General features: G+C 41.9%; 1 protein-coding gene across 15 annotated transcripts in view; it reads right to left on the bottom strand.

The window, feature by feature from the left end:
* Positions 1 to 23,186, bottom strand: part of megf11 (multiple EGF-like-domains 11) — a 69,998-nt gene that overhangs the window by 27,224 nt on the left and 19,588 nt on the right. For 7 of the 15 annotated variants that reach the window (XM_085779036.1, XM_085779045.1, XM_085779037.1 and 4 more), the window contains exons 6-7: positions 18,891 to 18,983; positions 18,707 to 18,727 (exon numbers count right to left, since the gene is read on the bottom strand). The exons of 1 other annotated variant lie outside the window; for it this stretch is intronic. In XM_085779036.1, coding sequence (XP_085635162.1) covers positions 18,707 to 18,727; positions 18,891 to 18,983 — 114 coding nt within the window. The remainder of the gene's footprint in view (positions 1 to 18,706; positions 18,728 to 18,890; positions 18,984 to 23,186) is intronic. 7 more of the 15 variants (XM_085779038.1, XM_085779047.1, XM_085779039.1 and 4 more) reach the window with 1 other exon arrangement.

Below are 23,186 nucleotides of genomic sequence, written 5' to 3'. Positions count from 1 at the left end.
TGTCATCCATCAGGAACGATGAGCAGCGAAATTAGTCTTCCCAGCTGTATTGTAATATTGGCTCTCAAGAAAATTGGTGAAGTTATATAATCTAGCTGCTTTACATGGCTTAATGTAAATAGTTCTGTGACATTACTAAGTGGTGCCTTAGGGGAATGATATAAAAGAAGCAAATTTAACATTCCTCGAGGGATGGGCCTGTTCAGAAAAGACTCAATATGTCTCAAATAGCAAATAGCAAATAGCTAATCTTCAAGGTTAAATGAACAACCAGCTTTTATGTGAGGAACAATCACTGAGCTGCACTTTTAAGATGTATTCACTCTCAGCAGGGTCCAACTCTTGAGGATCTGCTGCTGATTGGTATGGCCTTATGTCTCTCCATCGTCATCATCATCATCGCCATCAGCAGCAGCAGCAGCAGCACCTGTATTGCTCAGCTTGATCTCCAGACCTGCACAACAACCAGGAAAGTGAATATTCCACTATTGATTTTCACATCATCGCAGACTCAGTTGTAAATGTAAAGACACTGCACCCTCTTCCTCGTACGGTTGCTGTGCCAGAGCTCTCATCAGCCGGGGTGGGAGCCTAATGAACCCTGTTTCATGGTCGGCACTGAGACCTGTTTTTCCATGTACACAGCAGGAGGATGATCAGCCTTTCCTTGATACAGACAGGTCTGCCCTGAAGGGGGTCCCGAAACACTGGGCTGGAGCAGTATTACTTTCTATGGTCACACAGACTAGGGGCCACATTACAGGGCTCACATTGATTTGATCTAATCTGCTCCAGGCCTCCAGTCTGGCATGAATGAATTCCCTGAAGGTTGAGCTGCTGCCACGCAAACGACCCAGGCACATTAAATCTGAGGTGTGTGCGGGCAGCCGGGGTAATGGATGAGCAGTTTAGCTGCAACTTGGTTTAGCCGTCTATAAGCACTCTTCAGAGCTCCCTCAGCTCAACAGTGCTCCCTCAGCACAGCAGAAAAAAAACAGTCAGTGCACTGGAGGCATCATCACCTCTGGTTTCAGCTTCAAACCTTGACCACATTAATACAGAGTGCTTTTTATACTCTAACATGTATAACTCAAAATATGATGTCAGAAATATCATGAGCGACAGATAAAAAGAGAAATAAACCAAAATCTATCCAACGCTTAATTTGCAGAGTTTTCTGGTGCTTAGGAGCTCAGCAAATGTTACCATTTGAAGTTTTAAACCTTCTTTAGCTTGCAGTTAGAGGCCTCAGCACATTGAGAGCAAAGCCCATTATCTCGCTGTCTCTCTCCTACACAGAGGTTCTCAAACTTTACCCAGTGGTCTCTCACTTCCCAGCTCTGACAGCATTTAACTGTGATTAAGGAGTCAGAGTTCATGATGAGCTGCCGGCAAAAACAGAGAGAAACCGCACGGGAAAGTAGCATGTACTGTAGCATGAAGGCGTGAGCTTCTGGAGAGTATGGCTAAATACTGCAAGGTGAAGGGGAGCCTGTGGGTTGTGGTGTGTAGGCAGCGAATCTCACTCAAGTCTGAAGCTAGAGTCCAGCCCATTAACTGGTCTGGCCTAGGTCACCGAGCCCAACGGAGGACACAGGGAACTGAAGCCTCAGTGCTTATACCGTAACACATAACTGTTGCAATGTGGACAACCTCACACACAGGAAAAAGGTCCAATCCCAAGGTGCTAATCCCCTTGGCTGGAACAAAACAGATCACGTCGAGGGCTACCAGCAGATAGTAAACTTCTGAAGGTGATGTCCAAAGAATGGGCTGAGTGAGCCATCATGGTGGTGCTGAGCTTTGAAGTGTGCTCAAGAGAGTCTGCATGATCAGGGGCTGGCCGCAACAGGATTAAAACCAAACAGCTTTCAGCAGCTGACTGCATTCAGAAGTTCTCCTGAACTTGGCCTCTTCAGCAAAATGTTTGTCGCTGTTGTGAGTGAGGGGGAGCCTGTGCCACGGAAAGCTGCCGTAAGCTTCTCAAAACCAAATTGAAAATGAGGGCCTGAGTCAAGCTCTTTAAACACAGAATATCTCTCTCTCCATTCAAATGGGATTCTGGTTTTATTCTTCATTTATTCAGCTGGACGCAGGGCAAAAGCAAACTTCAATTAGAATCACGGCTGGACTCGTATAAACGCCGGCCAGTCAACGCGGCTGGTGCGGACGTTTGCTTGCTGCTTCGCCAACTCTGACTGGGAAAGACCATATCATAGCTATTGGAATATTTGGCTCACAGCCTGACTTCACTCCCCCACTGCATGAGCCACTCACTGTCACATAACTATTATTAACAGACACTGTTGACACTTGAGGAATAACTTATCTCAAGACACGACATTAGAAGACAAATGCTCAGGCTCCTGAGAGCCTTTTACTTCTTGCTTACTCTCCAGCAGAGCTCGTGGCGAAGCAAAGCAGCGTGACTCATTGTCTTGACGAGTCTCCTGCATCGCCTCATGAGTGCACCTCTGAATTTTGTATTGTGCGTTTCACCGTTTTTTACCACTCACTTTTTTCTTTTTTTTTTTTTTTCTTTCCTTGACAGATCAGAATTTTCAAATTACACTTCATGACCAGAATTAAGGCAGACGAGTCACTCCTTCAGTGTGGCGTGGGGAGATGGGCTTTCTTTAGAGATTTTAAACGTTGGAATGATCATTTTTAAAAAGGAACAATGAAACATTTCGGCCTACAATTTAGCTGACACAAGAGTATGTAATAGTCTGCTCTTCAGTCAGTATGAGCCATTTGTTAGAGGAGTTATTCAATAAAAGAACAACTCAACATTCAGCTATTCATCACAGCTCCCTGACTCAATGACGCAGACTAATAGAGTGAAAAGCAGACAGGACTGGTACAGGGGTCTAGAGGGAAAGTGATGATTGTTGTGCAAAGTGGTAAATTTGCATTGAGTGACAAATGTCTCTCAGCGTTGTTAAACTTGCGGCTGTAAAAGCTGCCACGACGCCACGAGACGGTCCCCACCGTCCCCTCCATGTTCTGCTGACACCTATTACACAGTTATTTATTAGTCCTCAAAAAGCCCTGGCAAGACAAGTAAACAGTTAGATACATCCCCGTGAGCTTGACAAATGAATTTCTAAATATACAGAAAAAAAAACTGCCAATAGTCATGGGGGCAGTTCTGCTGAATTGGAATAACAGCATGCCGCAGCTTCTGCTGTTGGGCGTGTCGTTTGTCCTGCCCTAATTCATCTTAGCTGAGGCGCTGTGTGTTCACAATCCCCTGTGGTGGTGGTGGTGGTGGTGGTGGTGGGCAGCATGGGACCAAGCCCACAACACCTACACAGAGACTCCCTCAGCAGACCCAGTTGACTGAAATGCACCATATGCTCCCTGTGATACCACCATGGGGTCGGGTAAGAAGCAACGAGATCTGACTGTTGCCTATTTAGAACCACAGACCTAATAAGGGAATAACTTAATGCTTTTAAATCTATGCATTACTGATTAAAAAGTCTAGCCTGGTTGTTTATCCCATAGAGGATCTGATCATTTGTCCAAGTTCTCTTCAGGATGTGAACCTGGATCAATACGAGCCCTGCAGGTGCCAGCCGTCTCCCCTGCAGCGCAGCTCTAACAGGGTTAACAGGGATGGTGGTTGACCGAGACAGACAAGGCCAGGTCAATTCGTGCTTTATTCTAAACAAGCACTTAAGAGTGATGCTACTTAAAAGCGCAGCAGCCTGTCTTCCTAATAAAGCTGGCCACGTTGAGCTGTAATACAAGCAGGCTGTAAAAGATGCTTTCTCTTCAGCGCAGTAAAGCAGTCACTTGTTCAACAGAACCTGACACGGCTCATGCTTCTGGATGAGCAAATTGTTACACAGCCCACTGCTCCTTCCAATTAATAATTTATCCCTCACCCTGTCCTGCAGAAAACAAACCCTTTGCTCTCTTGCCACAGGACAACAACAAAAAAGCAATCACAGCTGAGGTGGACATTTATCTACAGTACACACCAATACACAGTGACTGGAGTATAAATAAAGCTATTGCAGACATAACACACAGCAGTCACGAGCACCGACGGCACCTCAAAAAAAAAAAACAAACAAAAAACAATGTCAACCCGATAAAACCAACTGTTACCACACTTAATTTGCACACATTGATTTCCTATTTTCAATTATTAATTCTAATTAGGATGAAGTAGAATGTGCCATGGGGCAACAGCAGTCAATATGAAGGGGAGCGGTCACACATTGATGGACATCCCTGTAATGTCAGTAGGGGCATCCCCCATCAACACCATGAGAAAGTCAAAGAGTCCTCAGGGTCATAATTCATGTCTGCTGTGCTGCTGATGCAGCAGCGTGAGTGTGTGTGTATGAGAGAGAGAGAGATAGTGAGAGAGTTTCAGCTTCTCTGTGCACATACACAGTGGTAGAAAACAACTACGTGCATTTAATTAAGTGATATTGTCAAGTACAAATTTCAGGTACTTTTCTACTTTTGTATATGCGAATACTATACAGTAGTTGGTTTATTTATTTATCTTTTTAAAGCTGTACAGAAAATAAAAATGAATTTGATTCCACTCTGGGTCATAAAATTAGTGTAATAGCTCATCTATCAGACAATGTAGCCCAAACTTTGTGCAAAATTCTATTTTCGAGTAAATTCGGGATGAAAGTGGGGTAGTTTTTTTTCGCATTGGATAATGCAGGCGCACAAATTATGCGTCACGTTGCTCACGATTCATCAGCCACTGATATTGGATCCGTCATCCGTCAATCAAGAGAGAAGGAAAAGGAGGTGCGACAAACAGGACAAACGGCCATTTCTGAACACCTTTAAAGTATTTTGGGGGGCTTTTAGACCTTTAACTGACAGGACAGCTGTAGAGAGACAGGAAATGGGGAGAAAGAAGAGAGGGGGAACAACATGCAGCAAAGGGCCACTGGGGGAATCGAACCGGGGCCGCTGCGGCGAGGACTACACCCTCTGCATATGTGGTGCCTGCTCCACCCATCGAGCTAAACAACACCCCACTATTAGTCGGTTTATTGAGTAGTTATCTTGCATTAATTATTATGAGCCTAAATGTAGGGTTAGCCTATTTGAAATGTATTATTTGTCAATACGTATGTTTTGTTTTGTTTTTTATTTAGTATGTTGGCCGTCTAATAGGCTTTATGCACAGCTCTACTACTTCCTGAATTAAGCCAGCTCCTTTATTTCCTGTTTTACATTATTGGACCGACTGATTAATCCAGGTGTGTCTGACCATTGTTGGCAGGTCAGACACACCTGGATTAATCAGTCGGTCCAATAATGTAAGACAGGAAATAAAGGAGCTGGCTTAATTCAGGAAGTAGTAGAGCTGTGCATAAAGCCCATTGTGATGATGTGTAAATTATCTGAATAGATGATCAGGTTTCAATTTGAGGCACAAGTAGGCACATTTAAGTGAAGGAACGTCTTCTGATCCTGTCCTTTTATTTGTTCATGTGTAGAGTAGATGCAGTAAAAGAAAAAGAAAAAAAAATCTTTTTTAAATGACAGGGATTCCATTTGATGAGAACTATCTGTGAAACGTCAGAGGATGAAATGAATGAAAACAGAGATTCCCAAGGTTGCTAGATGAAATACACAGTGAACTAAAACATCAAGACGAGGGGAACAAAACTTGGCGACATGGCAGTCCTTCATCTCGCTGCCTCTGGTGTGCTCAGCCACACAAGTGGAATCACAGCGAGCTCTTCCCTCCTGCACTGCATTTCATTTGTGTGAGTGCAAGGCTGCGGTGAGAGGGTCTATTGTTGTGTCTCAGGTATCCTCATTAGAGAGCCGTGGCTGACTAGATTTGCATGAGTGGTCTTAATAAATAACGCTCTAAACTGGAGAAAGCTGTTCAACTTCTGCACATGGTTCATATTAGTCCACCTCTCTGTGCACAGTGTGACCTCAGCTCTGCACCAGCCACACAGACAATTTGACACATTAACGGATGAGGATTTCCTATAGATGTAAACTGCGTGAGGAGTGTTTCATGTGACACTGAACATACAAGTTTGTTTATCTTCAAACAGAGGACACAAACACACTCACAGGTGAATCTAGGACTTGGTATCAGGGGATGTGAGCTTGAAAGAGATTTTTTAAACCAGTCTGTTTTAACATCTAGGTAACATCAATTATCTATGTACATGCCAGAAAATAGCAGGTTTAAAAAAAAAAGAGGGTTTGTTTGGCGCATCACCAAACACAACCACACAAAAAAATTAGCATCAGCATCAGCACAGCATGCCGCGCTGTACCCACAACACGACATCCTGGAGCCTGCAGCTGTCAGGTCAAGTCACTTTGAGTTGCACACTGCACATTATATTCAATGTCACAACATAAAAAGCGCTCACAAATTCACAAGTGACCAACAGTGAGCATTCCTGCAGTTAAATATACAACAGACACTGTTTATGCAGCCCAGCCCATACTTTTCTTGTGGTTTATTTAAGATATTTACATTTCAATAGTTTCCCACAGACCTGTAGGTAGCTCACTAATGAATAAAGTATCCAGTGGCTGCAGTGTTGTTTTCGTGAACACTAGCAAAACCACAAAGTAAACAAATTCTATTTTTCTCCTCTGATGTGCATCATCAATTCCTGCCCAATGTCCAATGTCCAATGTGGCTCTTTGTTCAAAATAAGGGAGAAAAAAACACCTGCTTACCTTCAATCTTGTTACTGGAATAAAATAATGTTTGGCATTTGGCTTGAAAACTATTAAAACAGTTTAATCCAATTATCACAACAGTTCAGTGACTTTTCTGTTGATTAAATCAGTTAATGCCCACAGGAGGAACTGAGACAGTCCAACCCCAAGTCTCTTAATGACTGCACTTACAGTGGGTTATGTGCCATGACTGAACCTGTTCCTCAGTATGATTTATCCAAAGCTCAGCAGCCACCTGCCATTTGGTCAGTGGCAAAAAAAAGAACTAAGTACTCTGCTCTTGATAAGCCTGAAAGGCCGCTGTGGCTTACATTGAATTCATGAGCGCTGGATTTCAGTGCAATACATTTTCTAGATGAAAAGAAATGTATTTGAACATCCACATCTACACTCGGTACATTTTCGTTTTAATTGAAATATTTTTGCTTTCTTGTCTTTTTTTTTGCGAGAGCCACTCATGTTTGTGCACATGTATGGACAAATAGAACGTGTGCGTTTATGCAGCTATACTTGGTGGAGTGTTCGCTTTTAGCGATTGTAAACTTTAATGGACCAGTTTAAAATCTTTGGTGAACCTCTTGCTTCCTACCTGTCAACTTGGACTTGGCCTTACTGTTTGTTAATTATCAATGATGTGTTCAGGACCTGAGGGGCACCAACAATACACTAACAGTCTGTGCTTGTAGAAAATACAACTGAGCTTCTTTCTTTTCTCAGCCAAATCTCAATTAGTTTCTTTTCTTGGAAACAAATAGATTTCCAGAGGAAAAACTGCAAATGTACAATGACAACAGACTGAAATTAAACTTAAGTTCAAATCTAAGCTCCAACAGTAAATGAATGAAACAGGTTGATAGAGCAGTTACACACTCTTGTAACTTTTTCCATTACAGCTGTTGCATGCCTCCAAGTCATATCTTTACTGTTTATGACTAAAAGCACACCAGTCACTTAAAAAAACAAACAAACAAAAATAAAAACCTTAAAGTGTGCGGTTGTAAATAATGTTTTCCATCCATTTGATTATTGGAATTACCTAAAGCTGTATCTCTGCAGGAAAGTAATAAAATTGGAGTCAAAGAGCACTAAAACCCATCACTCAACACAGAGAGGTGTATGAATGCAAATGCAGTGCAAGTTATTATTTTTTTTCTGCTTGTACGCCTTTGACCATTTCTATCCGTGGAGTGTTGTGTAAGCAAACGCCACTTGTCAGTTGTTGACTCAAGCCAACGCTGTTACGCATCGAACATGTCACAGCGTATGGACACGTCCCTCACTGTAAACACAAACACGATTTAGCTTAAAGACGACCATCAGCGCGCCCATCCACCTTCCAAATTAATCCCAACAATACAGAAACGCATACGCGAACACAAACACAAGGATAATTGCTTTTTAATGATCTCACATTATGCAAATGCTCATCATGAAGCCATAAATCTTGGTGGGAGTTTCTACCTGCCTGGCCACCAGTAATGCCAACAGACTGACACACTGTATTATGTTGTGTGAGGGAAGTGAGGAGGCAAAAGACTTTCGCTGGCCTCCGTCTACTCGCCTGTGCAATCATAAAGTGCTCTCCCGTGCATTCAAATCACCTAAACACCGGGAAGGCATTGTTTTAACTTGCAGAAAAGTTTGAAGTACATTCTGCTGACTTCACTAATATTTATCAAAAAAAAAAAAAAAAAAGTGGGAAAAGAAAGTGTGGTATAGCAGTGTGTTAAATATCGCAGCAAATAAGCACTGGATCTTGTGAAATATTCAAATATGTTAAGTTTGAAATCCACCACAGTGTGTTTCAGTCAATTAGCAACAGTGCAGGATTGATAGAGAACTGCTACAATATAAGACAGAAAAACAGCGCTAGCCTTTGATTAACACAGAAAAACTGTGGATTAAGGGTTTTTCTTCTATACCGCCATTTCTCCAGGATAGGGAGGACACTTTGGAGATTTCCCAACCACCACCACCCCACCACCCCACCACCCCCTAAAAGAAGGAAATCCTGGAGTTCATCTCAAATGAACTGCTGGCTCTGAAAGCAGTGTTGTTCTCCCAGTCTCTGAAACTCGCTAGGCCCATGAATTATTCTCCTCAATTCTCTCAAAGTCAAAGCGAAGTGAAAAGTATACAACAGCAACTTAGGGACTATCGTGTGTGTATGTGAGAGATAGAGAGACAAAGAGAGACAGAAAGAAAGAGTGAGGGGAGTGAGAGAGTGACATAGAGGGTGAAGGGGAAAGGATACTGTAGTTACATTAATTGGGAAGCATAAAAATGAATGTAGCCATCTGGGAGGAGCAGGAGGTTTCCAGCTCCAGTCAGCATGGGGTGAAAATCCTGAATCTGGTCTACATGACATTTACTACAGTATGAGTGAAGGAGCAGTGGTTAAAATATTTAAAAGAAGAACCACAATAGATTTAATCAGTGGTCACTTTTGATTAAAGTGGGGTTGTTTTGTTTAAGGACAAACAGAAGCTACAAGAGGAAAAAAAAAATTCAATCCAAAACCTTATTTCAGAGTCAAGGCAAGAACCAGTGATATTGATCCATGGACCTTAACCCTCTTTTTGTTCTGTGGCGGAGGGCGATTTTGTCATTCATACTACAGTATACCTACGCCTGGAATGGAAGTGAGTCACAGAATCATAATTCAAGCTAATGTTTAAAGTGCGGAGCAGAGCGAATCACATGGTGTCAAGTTTCTTTCTAACTCTAATTTCTCAGGGGGGCTTCATCACTTTGAGGATGCGGGCGCCTGATCCAGTAAGTCAGCGTTTCCTGTCTTTTATCCATCTAAACTTGAATTGAAAGGTCTTAATGAAGTGCACACAACAGAACATGATGAACTCCTAAAGGTCTGCTTTTTCTGCTAAGACCTTACGTCGACACGTGTTTGGCTGCTACGCTTCAGTGCCATTGACCTTGTTTTATTTTTTGAGCTGTTTGTATTGGCTTTGCAGCTAATTTTGGATCAGTTTCTGCACAACCCAGATTGGATCCTTATGAATGCATCCTTGTGTCTGGTAATGATTGCATTTCCTCTAAAATTTCCTTTGATTCTTATCATCCAGATGCCCTTTGTCAATGTTTAGATCCCAGGCTACATCTCTTTGTTCCACTTAGTACGCCCTAGCTATGTGATAGTGTCTTTTTGCATTTTGTCCTTTTCCTTTTTCCTCTGTGGCAAAAGCCACCAATTTAATTGAATTTCTGGGCTTTTAATGTCTGCATTACTCTAATCAGAGGAGAGGGGAGTTGTTTATCTCGACCTTGGTGGAATTAGCAGAGGGTATTTGTGGAGATGGTAATGTTTTGAAGAAAAAAAAAGAGAAAACAAAGAAAAAACTATTCTCCAAGATCGTAACCTAAGCTTTTATTGATCAACTAGTCAAAGGTGCTTATAGACATTCAAGACACTGAGGTGCACTCAGGCACGCACAAAGAAAAGCATGTTGTGGTGACAAAACGCACTAAACTCACACGAAAGATACACAGTGCTCTACTACTGAGTCTATTCACAGACCAAACTTCTGTGTCTAATATGAAACAATGCCAATGTGGGCAAATAAATTTTGCATGAGTTGACCTAGCTTCCTGGTCTTTTGTCATTCGGCTTTGTGGCTTTATAATACTAAGATGCTAGAGCCAGATGATTCATCAGTCACAGACAGTGGAAAGATAGCACTGCCATTAAAGTAAGGTGCAGGGCATTCTGCTATCTCACACAAACAACATGCAATATAACCTTCTGAGAGGGTGGCACAACTGCAGGCGAGGCAGATCACAGTGGAATGCAAAATACAACCCCAAATACCCTAGGGCCCGGAGGCAAATTTGATTAAAAGTTTGTTTTTCTTCACTCTCAACAAACGGAGGAGCTCGTCGATGCGGCACTGACAGTTAATTGGACTTGGCAGGGCCACGAGTTCATTCGTCAGCATTGTGTGGGGCTTGCCTAGGAGGAGCAGGACAATCGATGTCCCTCAGGACGGCCTGTAATCACTGCAACACTCCAATGAAGTCCAGGGTTAAACATCAGGAGATTGCAGGTGCACCAGAGGATCTGAGAAAGACTGCTAATATGCTCCCAATCCCAAAGCAAACCAAGGACACTGCAACACAGCACCCAAAGGACTGTGATGATCCCTAAGAACTGAGTCAGGCCTCGGGCCATTATTCTGACTCAAATTATCACAAATCCAAGGTCCCTAGAGGAGATATCAGTGTCTCTGATAAGTGTTTTGTAAAGACAATATGTATTAGACTTTTCATGTGCATAGTCTAGATCGGTTGTTCCCAATCTGAGGTTTCGAGACCCCCCACAAGGGTTCACAAGTCACACTGAGGGGTCCTCCAGGATATTAAAAGAAGAAAAAACTGTTTTTTCTAATCAATATTCTGTCTCTTTTCACACCTTTCTCTAATCTTTTTTTTGTGAATTATTGGATCACTTTTGGCTTTTCTGGCATTTAAGAATTATTCAAATAAAACTAAGGGAGAAAAAAAAAATCACACGTCGGATGAACTTGTCACATCAAACGCAACTGAATGAGATGATTAATAAGGAGTGAAATGGACAGTTATATAATCATTTCATTTCATTAAATCATTCTGAGTAAATGTACCTCTTCAAGTCCTGCATGACAAACTTCCTCACAGGAGGAAACAGTTCAGCTTCAAAAGGTCACAAGCCACAAAGGACATGCCACTCAAAATATGACAGTGAAGATGAAGGGAAACATGAAACAGAACATCATGAGAGTCCATATCAGGTATGTGATAATGGGTCGACCACACACTGAACTGTAAGAAGGTCATCAAAGTCAATGGTCGGTAAAAATCAATTAAATCTATAGAAACAAACTTCATACAAATGGCAATGAACCACAAAATCAAGTGCGACTTATGTATGTATGTGTGAAATGAGCCTAAACCAGCTTTGGTCCATGTTGGTATTCTGGAGGTATCTTATCTCTCTAAACTGTTATCATAGCATTTTGGCTATTTTAGACACACTGACCTTCTCTTAAGGACAGGAGATAAGGATTTTTAACGTCCTTATTAAATCAAGCCATCTATGCAGGCTCTCAGCTGGGTAGTGTGTTCCAGGAGCTCTTAACGCTCTTTCCCTGACTAATGACAAACATCACAGTGATAATGACCAGCGGGACTGGATGTTGAATCATGCTAACTATCACCATGATATGCCATGATATCCACCGGCTTATATGCATGGAAGAAAAGCATACTCAAATTCTCCCACACACACACACACACGGACGCAGACAGACAGACACACACACACACACACACACATTTAGGCATTCTCCCAAAGGTAATGGAGCAGTGAGCTCTTGGGGAACAATAAATCCTGCTTAATGGGATGGTACAAAAAAAATCTTCAGAGCCGGGCAAAGTCAATCTGCATACTGGGCCAATGAGGCTTATATGTACAGAAAGTGTTACAGATATGTGTGTGCGTGTGTCAAACCAGCTGATGCATGATGCTAATGCAAAACCTCTTCAAAAGATTGTGTTGTGTTGCTTTTAGTAAGAATATTTTAATCGCACTTACAGTAGTTCATGATCAGCATTCGTATGTGTGTGTGGGGTCAGCAGTAAGGAGAGGGCTCTCGGCTACAGTGTGTGCACTATAACTCATTTGGTTGACTCGCCATCGCTGGGCATCAAGTCTGGGCTGGTGATTTACACCGCACATAAGTCACATGATGGACATACAGGGAAGGATCTGAGAGGAAACGCTGTCCAAGCCACATCTTGAAGCATCTCTGTCAAAGCCTTAGCAGTGACATCGACATCCACACATGGTTCAGTCCTGTTCCACAGCCAACACTGGCCACTGCTGCTAAAGTGCACATGACAAAACACCTCCCCAAGCGTTGCATTGCCCCAGCTACTCATAAATCCATCGCAGAGTTTGTGTATAAAGTTCATCCACTTTCCAACTTGTGCTTTACTAAATTGAGGCTGCCTTAGCTAGTTACACTTTGATAATCAGTAAATCAGTTACTGGGAAATATCTACCACAGAGGTCTTCAACAGGGGGTCCGTGCCCCAGGGGGTCCGCAGAGGTGCTGCAGGGGCAGGTGGAATTTTGGTAGACAATGTTTTATATCTTTTAGTTTCCGCATTTATGTTACAAATAAAAATGTCAATTTGAATAACTTGTCTGCATGATTATCATGCAGTTGACAGATATCAGTTTTGGTATCAGTAAACAAGGTATGTTTTTAAATGGCAGTGGCACGCCACCCTACGCACTGTACCTTTACACGATTAGAAAAAACATGAATATATGAACCTGTGTATTATTTGAATAGCTCAGTCTTGCATGAACAATACCAATGTATGTTTATACACCAGGCCCAGTTTAATATAAAACATTTTATACAGTACAATAAAGTAGGGGTGCCTGCTCCTTGGACTGGAAAACGTTGAAGACCACTGATCTACAGTCAAAGGCAACTTTTTTTTTTTAAAAGGAAGAAAAAAGAAAACAACATTTTGCAAGGCCAAAATTTTATTACGGTAACTTAAAGTTTTTTTTGCAAGTTCATATTTTCTCACCAAAATACAATGTATCTTTGAGGGTTTTCAAGCATCTTTGTGAAATATTTGCAAAGCTTGTTATTAGATATTTTAAATAATACTTTGTTAATTCATGTTTGCAAGTTAGCAGCCTTGTTCTTCCCTGACTTTGCTGCTGCTACAGTATTTGCTACACCTGTTGCTCCTTACTACAACACCAACTATTGAATGATGAACAAAACATGATGAAAGCAGCAGCAGGATGTGAACTGTGCTGCTTCTATGCTCATATGAGGTCCATAAAAATGTCTCTTGCTTGCACAGTGTACAAAGACTCCACTGGGTACATTAAACTTGTAAATGCAAATGACAGTATGACTTAATTGTATATTCAAACAAGAAGAAATAAATGTGTTTCAGAATTATGTGGTTGTATGGAGTCTCAAGTGAGTGGAAATATCTTATTACATCGACCAAAGCAAAGAATATTTAATTAGTGCACCTCAAACATGATCCCAGGAATGTTAGACTGTGTTTGACAAATGCAATTTAAAGTCCACCCAGTTCATATTATCAAACAGCATTTGTTGTTGAATATTAATGGGTCATACCGTGTTAGTAAGCTAACTTTAGTTAGTTCAGTGTCTTACATAAGAATTACATCTTCCAGTGTGTAAATATTTAATTACAACTATTTTTAATGTAAAAATGAGTCCGTGTGGTGAAACCAGTTCTTAGTTAGACATGAAGACCACATTCAGACCAACTGTAGCCCCACATGAAAAAAAAAAACACAGCCTCCTCATTAATATGTATGAGGCTGAGCCAGTGATGCAGCGCGGGTGCCAAGACAGGGGCAAAAAAAAAAAGGGTCATAACCCAAACCCCCATCCAATGCACTTTGCCAAATGATGTTCAACAAAAGTTCATACAGGCTCAGCTTGAAAATAAACCAAGCTCACATTCCTGCTCACTTGCTTTGTAACATGAACAGTGTTATTTCTGCTCTTATTCACCTCACAATGTTCATAATAATGGATAAAATGATCAACACAGTATTACAAACCAGTGTGCTGTGTTTTGGTATCTGATAAGCCATCTAACACATGGCTCTGTTGCCCGAGTTGGACTTCCTGCTTTATAATTCATGTTTCACCAATGCCTGAAGCAATACGTCCACTCAATTATTTTATGGAGGGCTGCTTTTTGTATGAACATGACTCAACACTGATAACTCGTTTAGGTTTGATAGTCTAAGGAAAGCTGCTTCCACTGGCTTCACTTCATCAGTGTGATATGGAGTCAGAAATGAGCATGAACTCTGTGCTTTGGCGAAATAAATAAGGCTGTCACATACTTGGCAGTATATAAACTGGCTCCAACGCTCCCCAGGAGCCCAGTGTGCTATAGAAAAACAAAACTGTCAACGCAGGAGGGTTTCATGGACACACACGCGCGCACGCACACACTCGTATGGAGCAGTTAAATGTGCTCCATGAGGCTCTATAGATCGGTCAATCTTCTGCCCCCTCGAGAAATACCATTGCCCGGGCACTTTGATCTATCAAAATGAATGAGGCAGTCGACATCAGATGTTACAAGCAGCAAGCCCCCCCCCCGAATGATACAGTGTATGATACAGAATATTTATCACTCAAAAACACCTCTTTATGCGAGAAATTCAATAGTTTTATACTTTTTAAAAAGAAGATGTGTGGACATGACATCCCACTTTATGTGGCCCCACAATCTCAAAGAAAAAGGACTTGTTGCTTTTACACTGATGTAGACGCACGCGCAAATATTGAATTCTGTTTAATCGGTGGGATTAGTGGGGAGAGAAGTTTTGAGAGAAAAGCGTTAAATTGAGAGACACTTGGAGTGATGTGTTTAGTGAGAGTAAATCTGTGTGAGCATCTCTTCTCCCTTCTGTGTAATTCACAGTCTCTTGGTCTTTGACAGCGATGCATGTCAATGTCCTGCTGCTGTGAGACTGGAGAGGAACCATATGGCTCAGATGCCAGAGGGAGTCCTCACATGGGTGTTTCTCAAGCCAGAATGAAGGCATGGTTTGGGTCTCGTGGCTCTTTCACATTGCATCTACACTATTCAACACAGCCAGTTAAAAGACTAATCACTGATTTAAAACTTTAATAATGAAAAATGTTACTGTTTTATTTGACGATTTATATAAAATGAGTAGCATGTAGCCGCTCCCTGTCTACTGCAATATCCCATAAACAAGCGTTCATAGGCCACATTCATCAATTAACCATGTGTATGGCACCCATAGCAGTGGCTGCCTTCCTATTTGAATGCATTAGGGAGGAATATGTTACCTCATGGACCACGGCTGACCAAACACATTAGATTTGGCTATTAAGTGTGATAGATTTCTTTTTAGTACACAAACGATGCTTTGCGGTTAACAAAGCTAAACCTACTCCTTGGACTTTTCAGATATGCATCCTGGTAGCATTGATTTATAGAATCTCTGCACAAGTGGGCGAACGTTTTCCACCGCAGTAAGGAAAAGGAAACTCCAAGAAGGCAGAGAGAAAGAAGTAACTGTAAAATCAAAGCTCTGTATTTATGCACATTTCTTATCCCTGAACACCGGGGACCAGTATCATTATCCAACTGAAGCACATGAAATCAATGATAGTGCTTCAGTGCACATAATATTTAACAAGTGATGGCAGTCATGGCTAAATATACCTTGCACATACAACCTCTATCTTTATCAGTGTTTTTATTTGAAAGCTGTTATTACTGTAGCATATAGTGACCCCGTGTGACAGGCTCATCAAAGGGGATTTAATCACAAGTGCTGAGAGACAGAGGCAATGTCATTTCTTTGTAACTTTAGAAAAACTAAAGTCTACTTTTAAATCCAAGAAACTCATAAGATTCAGGGGAAAAAATTATAAAGTTTTCATGCAATAAACTCATAGTTTTCTACAGTGATTTGATTTCCCATTTCATCTCATACCATGTTGTTCTTTTTACAGCAACATATACTATATTTGTTGTAAACTACAACCAATAACATCACTACTTTGGCTTAACACAGCCCTGTACTTCAGTTGACTAAAATGACTAAAGACATGCTGCTCAGGCCGATAAGCAGAGCTCCATCTATCTGAATTGCGCCACAACAATTGCTGCTGTCCCTGTTTTATTGTGCCTAATATTTTTTCATCATTTGGTTTTTTTCTTCTTTTTACATGGTGCAAATCCTACGGAGAACAATGTTGTTTTTCAAGACGAACCCTTCTGACAAAACAAAGTATACACAGTGGCACAGAGGAGACAAGCACAGTGCATTTCAATATAAAAAAGAGCAGAAGGCAAAGTGACAGAAAACACAAGCACAACAGAGGAAAACAGACACAAAATAAACATTAACAGGTACAGTGTACATGTCACCACACTTAAATGCCCTGAGTTGTTGAATGAAGAAATAAAAAAAAGGAAATGATGATTTCATTATAGAAACATGTTCAAGACCATGTACCACAAACACAATACACAGACATTAGAGCAATCACACAAACCAACAACAGCAATTAATCATTCATCGCTCTTTCGGGACAACGCAACCTCAACTCTGACTGATCCAAATCCACGTGTGATAGATGTAGAACAAGACATCTGCAAACAACAGTCAACAGCAAACGCCCTGCTTCGCTGTTTTATCTGTGGGTAACATCTAGCAGTGTGTCCTTGAGAAGACGCCCCAGGACTCCAGGCAGGTCACCGGGGTGACTCCAGGCCGGTCTGGTCTCAGTGGGACAGTTGCCTCAGGCCGGGGAAGAGGATGAAATGTTTTCTGGCTACAGCAGGTGGACACCAGCAGGTGAAAAACAGGCGATATCTTTTCTCCAGCCTTCAGCACCCCCTCCCCAACACAACTCACTGAATCTCTCCCACCTTATCGCCTTCTCTTCTCTGGCCACAAACAGTCCAACTCTTTATTTTCACCACCTGACCCATATACAAAACTGCTTCCTGGTGGGTGCTGCTCCAGAAATGAGGTCCAAGCCTTTGATCCAGCTCCAGATCACTGGCTGAAAGACTGTCACTTCAGCTTTAGGCCTCTCAGCATCCCACGGCAGCTCTTCATCTCCAAGCCTGGGCGACACACTTTTTTCTTTTTTCTTTTTTTTAATCACATTCACACATTCTTTGTCATGCGACCAGCCCATTCTGCCCTCTTACCAGTTACTGTACCACAAAACTGGCTCTTGTGCTATCTAAACTACTTCACTCAAACATAATAGTGGTTCAGCAAACAGTGAATAAACCTTGGTGTTGACTCTATTGGAACTGTGTAGCAAGTGTGCTTGTCAGCCTATGGGACACAATATGATGGCTACATCCACTTACATGAAGTCTACTAAATATCATATCACCTATCTTTGCTGGCTGAAGGTAAAATTTACAGTGGGAGACAAAAAAAAACATGCTGAACCATTTACACGAAGGGAAAAGAGGGCAGATTTAATTTAAAAATTGGCACGCATTCCTCATTTCTACAGATGAAAGCTCATAAATGAAAAAGCCTGGATTCATGCCTGGTATGGAAATCTAAAGTTATGAATAATGCCTCTGTCTCAATCATCAAGTCTGTTTTAATAAGGTGGATTAGCCCAGCACCTGCAGGCTGAAAGGCACACACGGCTGCACTCCTAACCAACCAAGAGTGGGACAAGAGTCCCTGCGGGCCCTGAACCTCACATCCTCCCTGTTGGACCCTCACCAGTCTGTGGGAGCGAGCAGCAGCAAACAGCTCAGGCTTGTCATTTATGCCCATGAATCCACCTCCAATGGACCGGCGGCGCAGAGAGAGCGGCTGATTTACACACAGTTGCTAATCAGTTGAATGGCTCTCTTGCTAATGAAAACTCATAGATCTATACAATAACACTACTGATTTGATTTTAGCTCCCATTACTCATTCCTAAATATGCAATAGGTAACCAGACTTAAATGTTACAGGGAGCAGAGAATTTGGGGTCAGAAAGACAGAGCCTGGGGCACTACAGCACCATCTCTGTATGCACATTCACTATTTCTCTGTAGGCATATAAACATCACAAAGGTATAAATAGATTCTTTCCTCTTTGTCTGGCCCCGGCGACACTCAGCATTTAGCTGATTGCAGGATGGATATGCCGAACTCCACCCTCGCAGCCGGCTCTGGAGGCTGAAGTATAACCCCAGTAAACAGAGAGGCCACTGCAATGGTTTGTTACAGCTTGGCATTGATTCATCTTTCCACTGAACAAGTCATAGGCACCAGTCTAATCATGATTAAGACCATAACAGAGAATGCGGTAGACACAGGGGGATGCAACCATCCATCCATCCGCTATATTCATCAAGCAAATCACTTCCACTTCCAGCAAATGAGAATGAATTCATTGTGACTTACCTGTTCCATTGGCTGTGTTTGCTAAGAAGAGAGGATACAAAGCTGAGCAGCTTTGAGATAGACGAACATTGAGGCAAAAAACAGATTCACAGCAGAGTCTTAAGGACTATCTGGCTGTGAACGCCTTTTAGGAATAAATGAGTCTAAGAGACTGATTGAAGGTTTAGAAGTTAAGTGCACTCACCACTGGAGCAGTCCAGGCCGCCCCATCCAGGCTCGCACTGGCAAGTATCGGGAGACACACAGCGACCGTGGACGCACTCCTCCGTGCACAGAGCTGAGACACACACACAGATGTTCCCTCATCAGTGCAGTTCATAATGGCGTTAACACACACAAACAGAGTGTAAAACATCATTAAACCACCAATAAACAGCAGAACGAAAACCACCGAGATAACAGCTGAAAGAAAATGGCCCATAAAATTGAACACTCAATATCTCTCTAATACCATCAAGGGACTAAATCTTCGCCATGGCACTCATATTTAACATCCATCTTCACTGCTTGACACTGGGCTAAATGATTTCTTAGCAGATTGAGTCCTTGGTCAACATCTTGGTTTATCACATAGCTTTACTCTCCACAATGAGCTGTTATCAGCAGGCTGAGCCATGAAGGAACAAGCCGTAAATCCCTTCTAATTTGATCAGCCAGTGCTTTGTCATATAGTGATGCTTTAATGTAGCAGGTCCAGGCACCGCAGTGTTTACTAAGTGTGCAGTTTTCTTGATCATTCATATTGAGCAACACGGCACCCAATTGATTGGGTCGACATTAGTATTCCTGGGAGCGTGTTCACAAGAGCTGGAAGTTTGGTGCAGCTGGATAATAAAGTGACCTGTAAGGATTTTTTTTTTCCTTTGCCATAGCACCATTTTTTTTGCGTCTGTGTGTGTGAGGAGCCAAGAAGGAAAAGTATCACAAAGATAGACACTTAGCATAAATAAATCCGTGGCAAGGTCATCTGGCCAGCAGGGTTAAAACAGACAGGCTCTTATCTGAGGATGGAGACAGTCTGACCAATACAACGGGAGAGAAACCCTGCCTGATGGGAATCAGCAGTTCACATGGCCTGTGGAGGGATGATACATAATCCAAGGACAGAAGAACAGACAGTCCATCCAACACCTCATCCAAGTTCTGCATCCTTTGTTCTGTAGTTTTGTTATCAGAAGTGGAAAGGGCATCTATGAGTTGTTGTGTTAGCTTCTCTCCCCCCCCCCCCCCACAAAATTAGCCCTGCTGTGATTTTTCAGCTCTGTGTGTAACACCATGGCACATATCCTGCAGGCAGAGAGGTCAGCTAGAGCTGGATGCAGGCCTGAACACTGCTACTATAGATTATCACTCAATCAGGCTTCGATTAGGATCCACCGCCAGCGGGAGAGATGCAGCAGGAGAGGAGAAAGAGGAGTGAATCCCAAACACCCACAAGCCGCTGCTAATCTCAGAAACGCTCCCAAGGCAAAAATGGTAAACCAGAGATTGAAAGATAATTCAGGGGCAGATTTCTGAGCATCAGTACTCTGGCAGGAAACTGTCTAATTGCAGTAAGCCGGGGGAGAAAAAAAAAAGAAGAAGAGGAGGAGGGGGGAAGGAGCTCCAACATTTGTGCTGACGAAGGTGTGAGATCGACTACCTGTAATCAATGAGTCCACAGTATGCAGAGTATTCAAAGAGAAGCGGAGACGAATTCAATGTCACCATGATGAGTTGATTTCGTTTAGTTTCAATCAGCAAATTCTGATCAGCGAGAACAGGGAAATGCAAATGTGTCACATCCTTCAGGAAAAAAAAAGAAATATGGAAATGAAGTTTTGAATATGGGAGAAAGGATAAAGCGCACCCTTCTCCTGAGATCTGAACCGGTGTACTGAAGGGATGGCATAATAAAGTAGGAGGTAGGTCTTTCATTTTAATTGAAATTCATGAATCACTCTGCTTAACTCATGTCTAAGGAATCTGTTGGAAAATTGAGTCTTTCATCTAGATAAAAGGCTAATCTAACTCATTATGCAGAGGTGTTATCAGAACGGGGAACAATGGAGCTAATTGGTGATTGTCATGCAGTGTTAATAAATTTAATATTCTTGCCCAGTCAAACTACAATCTTTTAAAATGTCTGATAAAATAGATCTTTATAGTCTCTCCTCTAAATGTGTTTTGGAGGAGCTTAGCTGCAGTCAGGCAGAGGAGACCTACCTTTACTATTCTGTTTATGATTTCTGTTCTAGTTGTAGTGGTTTGGAGTACAAAGTGAAGTGAAAATCGTGGAACAATGTGATGTAGCTGATGGTTAAATCAGTCTAGGGGAGATGCCTACAGAACATATCAAACAACTTCCTCCAAAGCGTCTTTCACATGCTTCTATGTAGCAGTGGGATGATTTATTTTAAAACTACGTCTTTGAAGCATTAAAAAAAAAAAAAAGCAACAAAGCCAAAATGAAAAAGAAATCAAAGGCTCAGTCTTCCTTTCTGGTGAAAAATCTCATCATCTCCCCGTTCATCAAAACCCAAATATGAAATGTGCTAGCATATTGCTGCCAGAAACTTTATCAAAACCCAACTAATTCTGCCGCCAACGTCGTTTTTAGTATCGTCTCACAGCGCCGGATGGGCAAGAGTCATGCAGGAGTCATCTGGCCTAAATGCTCTGAGAAAAGAGGGAGTCACAGCCCTGCAGAGGGTGTCAGCCTCTGAAGATATTACAAGCTGTTGTCATTAGCGAGCTCCTCTCACTTCCTCTTGCACAACTGTAATAATCATGCTTATTAGAGGGGAAATGAGTTCCTCACATCCTCCACATAGGCCAGTTACAGATTAAGGTAATAACCTACGACAGATCAAAGGTCACAGAATTAATAAAGACCTCTAGTCGGAGGCTTCAAGCGCTAATTAACGAAAAACAGATCAAAGTTCAACTCATAGTGGAGAGGCTTTGAGTAAATTAAGCAATCACATCCAAACACAGAAGGAAATAAAATAACAAAAACAAACAACCTTAAAGATAATGTTAGTGATTCTGTCAGAAGTATTCTCTTTTTGCTTATTTGTGTGATTATTTTGGTTCATCCAAGGTCCTTATACCCCCATGATTCATTTAGCTGCTTTTCATTGGAGCTAATGTAAGTGTTGATGTGGTGCCACATAATGAAAAAAAAGAAAAAAAGAAAAACACAGGCAGGATTAAAAGGCAAACACTCTTCAAACATTTCGGACTTTTAATTAAATCGACTTCATGGAAAATGCTACAGTAAACTAACAATACACAGGGGGAGGGATATTTTACATTCGGTAAACAACAAAGTGTCCAGAAATAGACGACTTGAGTAAATTTTGGGTCGATTTCCTCTGACAAAAGGGGGCACCCTTTTTGTTACTGCATGCAAAACAGCTCGGGGAGTACAAATCTCTTAATCCTGGTAGTGAGAGTGTGAGGATTAAAAGGGGTGGAACAGTTTGCAAAGGCAGCAAAAAGCAAAGGCTGCCCTCTCTGCCCCCATCAACCCAGTCTCACCACTTTACCTGAGAATGGGTTAAAGGGGAAAGTGGCTGTTTTCACCCTCAACTTCACATAATATCTAAGTAAAAGTAAACCTTTTGTTCATACATAGACGAAGCCACACGTGAGAGGCACCTCCGCAGTTTGGAGACCGGTTAACACCCTGGAAAGACTGTCAATCGCCAAATAGCTCCATTGTCAGTCAACTGGTTAATGGTTACATTATTGATCAATGTGTTTAAGACCCCCCTGATAATCACACCAGCTCTTATCCTTGGCTGGCTGGCTGACTTCCCGGTGCTCTGCTGCCCTGAGGCTAGTAAAGCCTAGACAAGGACAAGCTCTGCTATGGTCAAAGAGCAAACCCACACGACTGCAGTCACTCTATCAGTAATTCCCTCATGCTGCAAAAGATCTAGGAAAATATTAAAGTGTGGTTCTAATCTTATTTAAAGAGAATAAAACATTAGGTAAGGAGAGAATATCAAAAACGTAGCTCTCACCAGCTTTATGTTCTGTCTTTATTTGGCCACCATGCAAAAGTATGCGGTTTGATGTGTGCAACTAAAAATAGAAATTGATGACCATTAATGAAGCTATAAAAATGACAGTGAAGGATTGTTATCAGCATATTGCTCCGGTCCAATTTTCACGGCTTCTGCTTTTTTTATGTTATTGAACTCTAGTGTGGTTTTATGGAGGGTGCTGTACCTACTCAGTCTGTAACTGGCACTCTTTTGGCTCGTTAATTTTTCTCATTGTTATACAACTTCAATTAAATTACTCTTGCAGGAAGAGTAAAGCAGGGCGCGGGCTATGGCGTAAAATGCTTTTCCTCCGTGTTAAATCACGCTCAATCATCTTAAACTGAGTAAATTCACATGGATGCTAACAGAGGAGGTGGTGGTGGTGGTAGGGGGGGTGGGGTTATTGGATGATCATGATAAAACAAAAAAAATAAAAGGATCAGCCT

This window comes from Trachurus japonicus, chromosome 6, assembly GCF_045865225.1.
Source record: "Trachurus japonicus isolate A0001 chromosome 6, Traja_1.0".
NCBI classification, from domain to species: Eukaryota; Metazoa; Chordata; class Actinopteri; order Carangiformes; family Carangidae; genus Trachurus; species Trachurus japonicus.
This window is presented reverse-complemented; position numbering and strand designations above follow the sequence as displayed.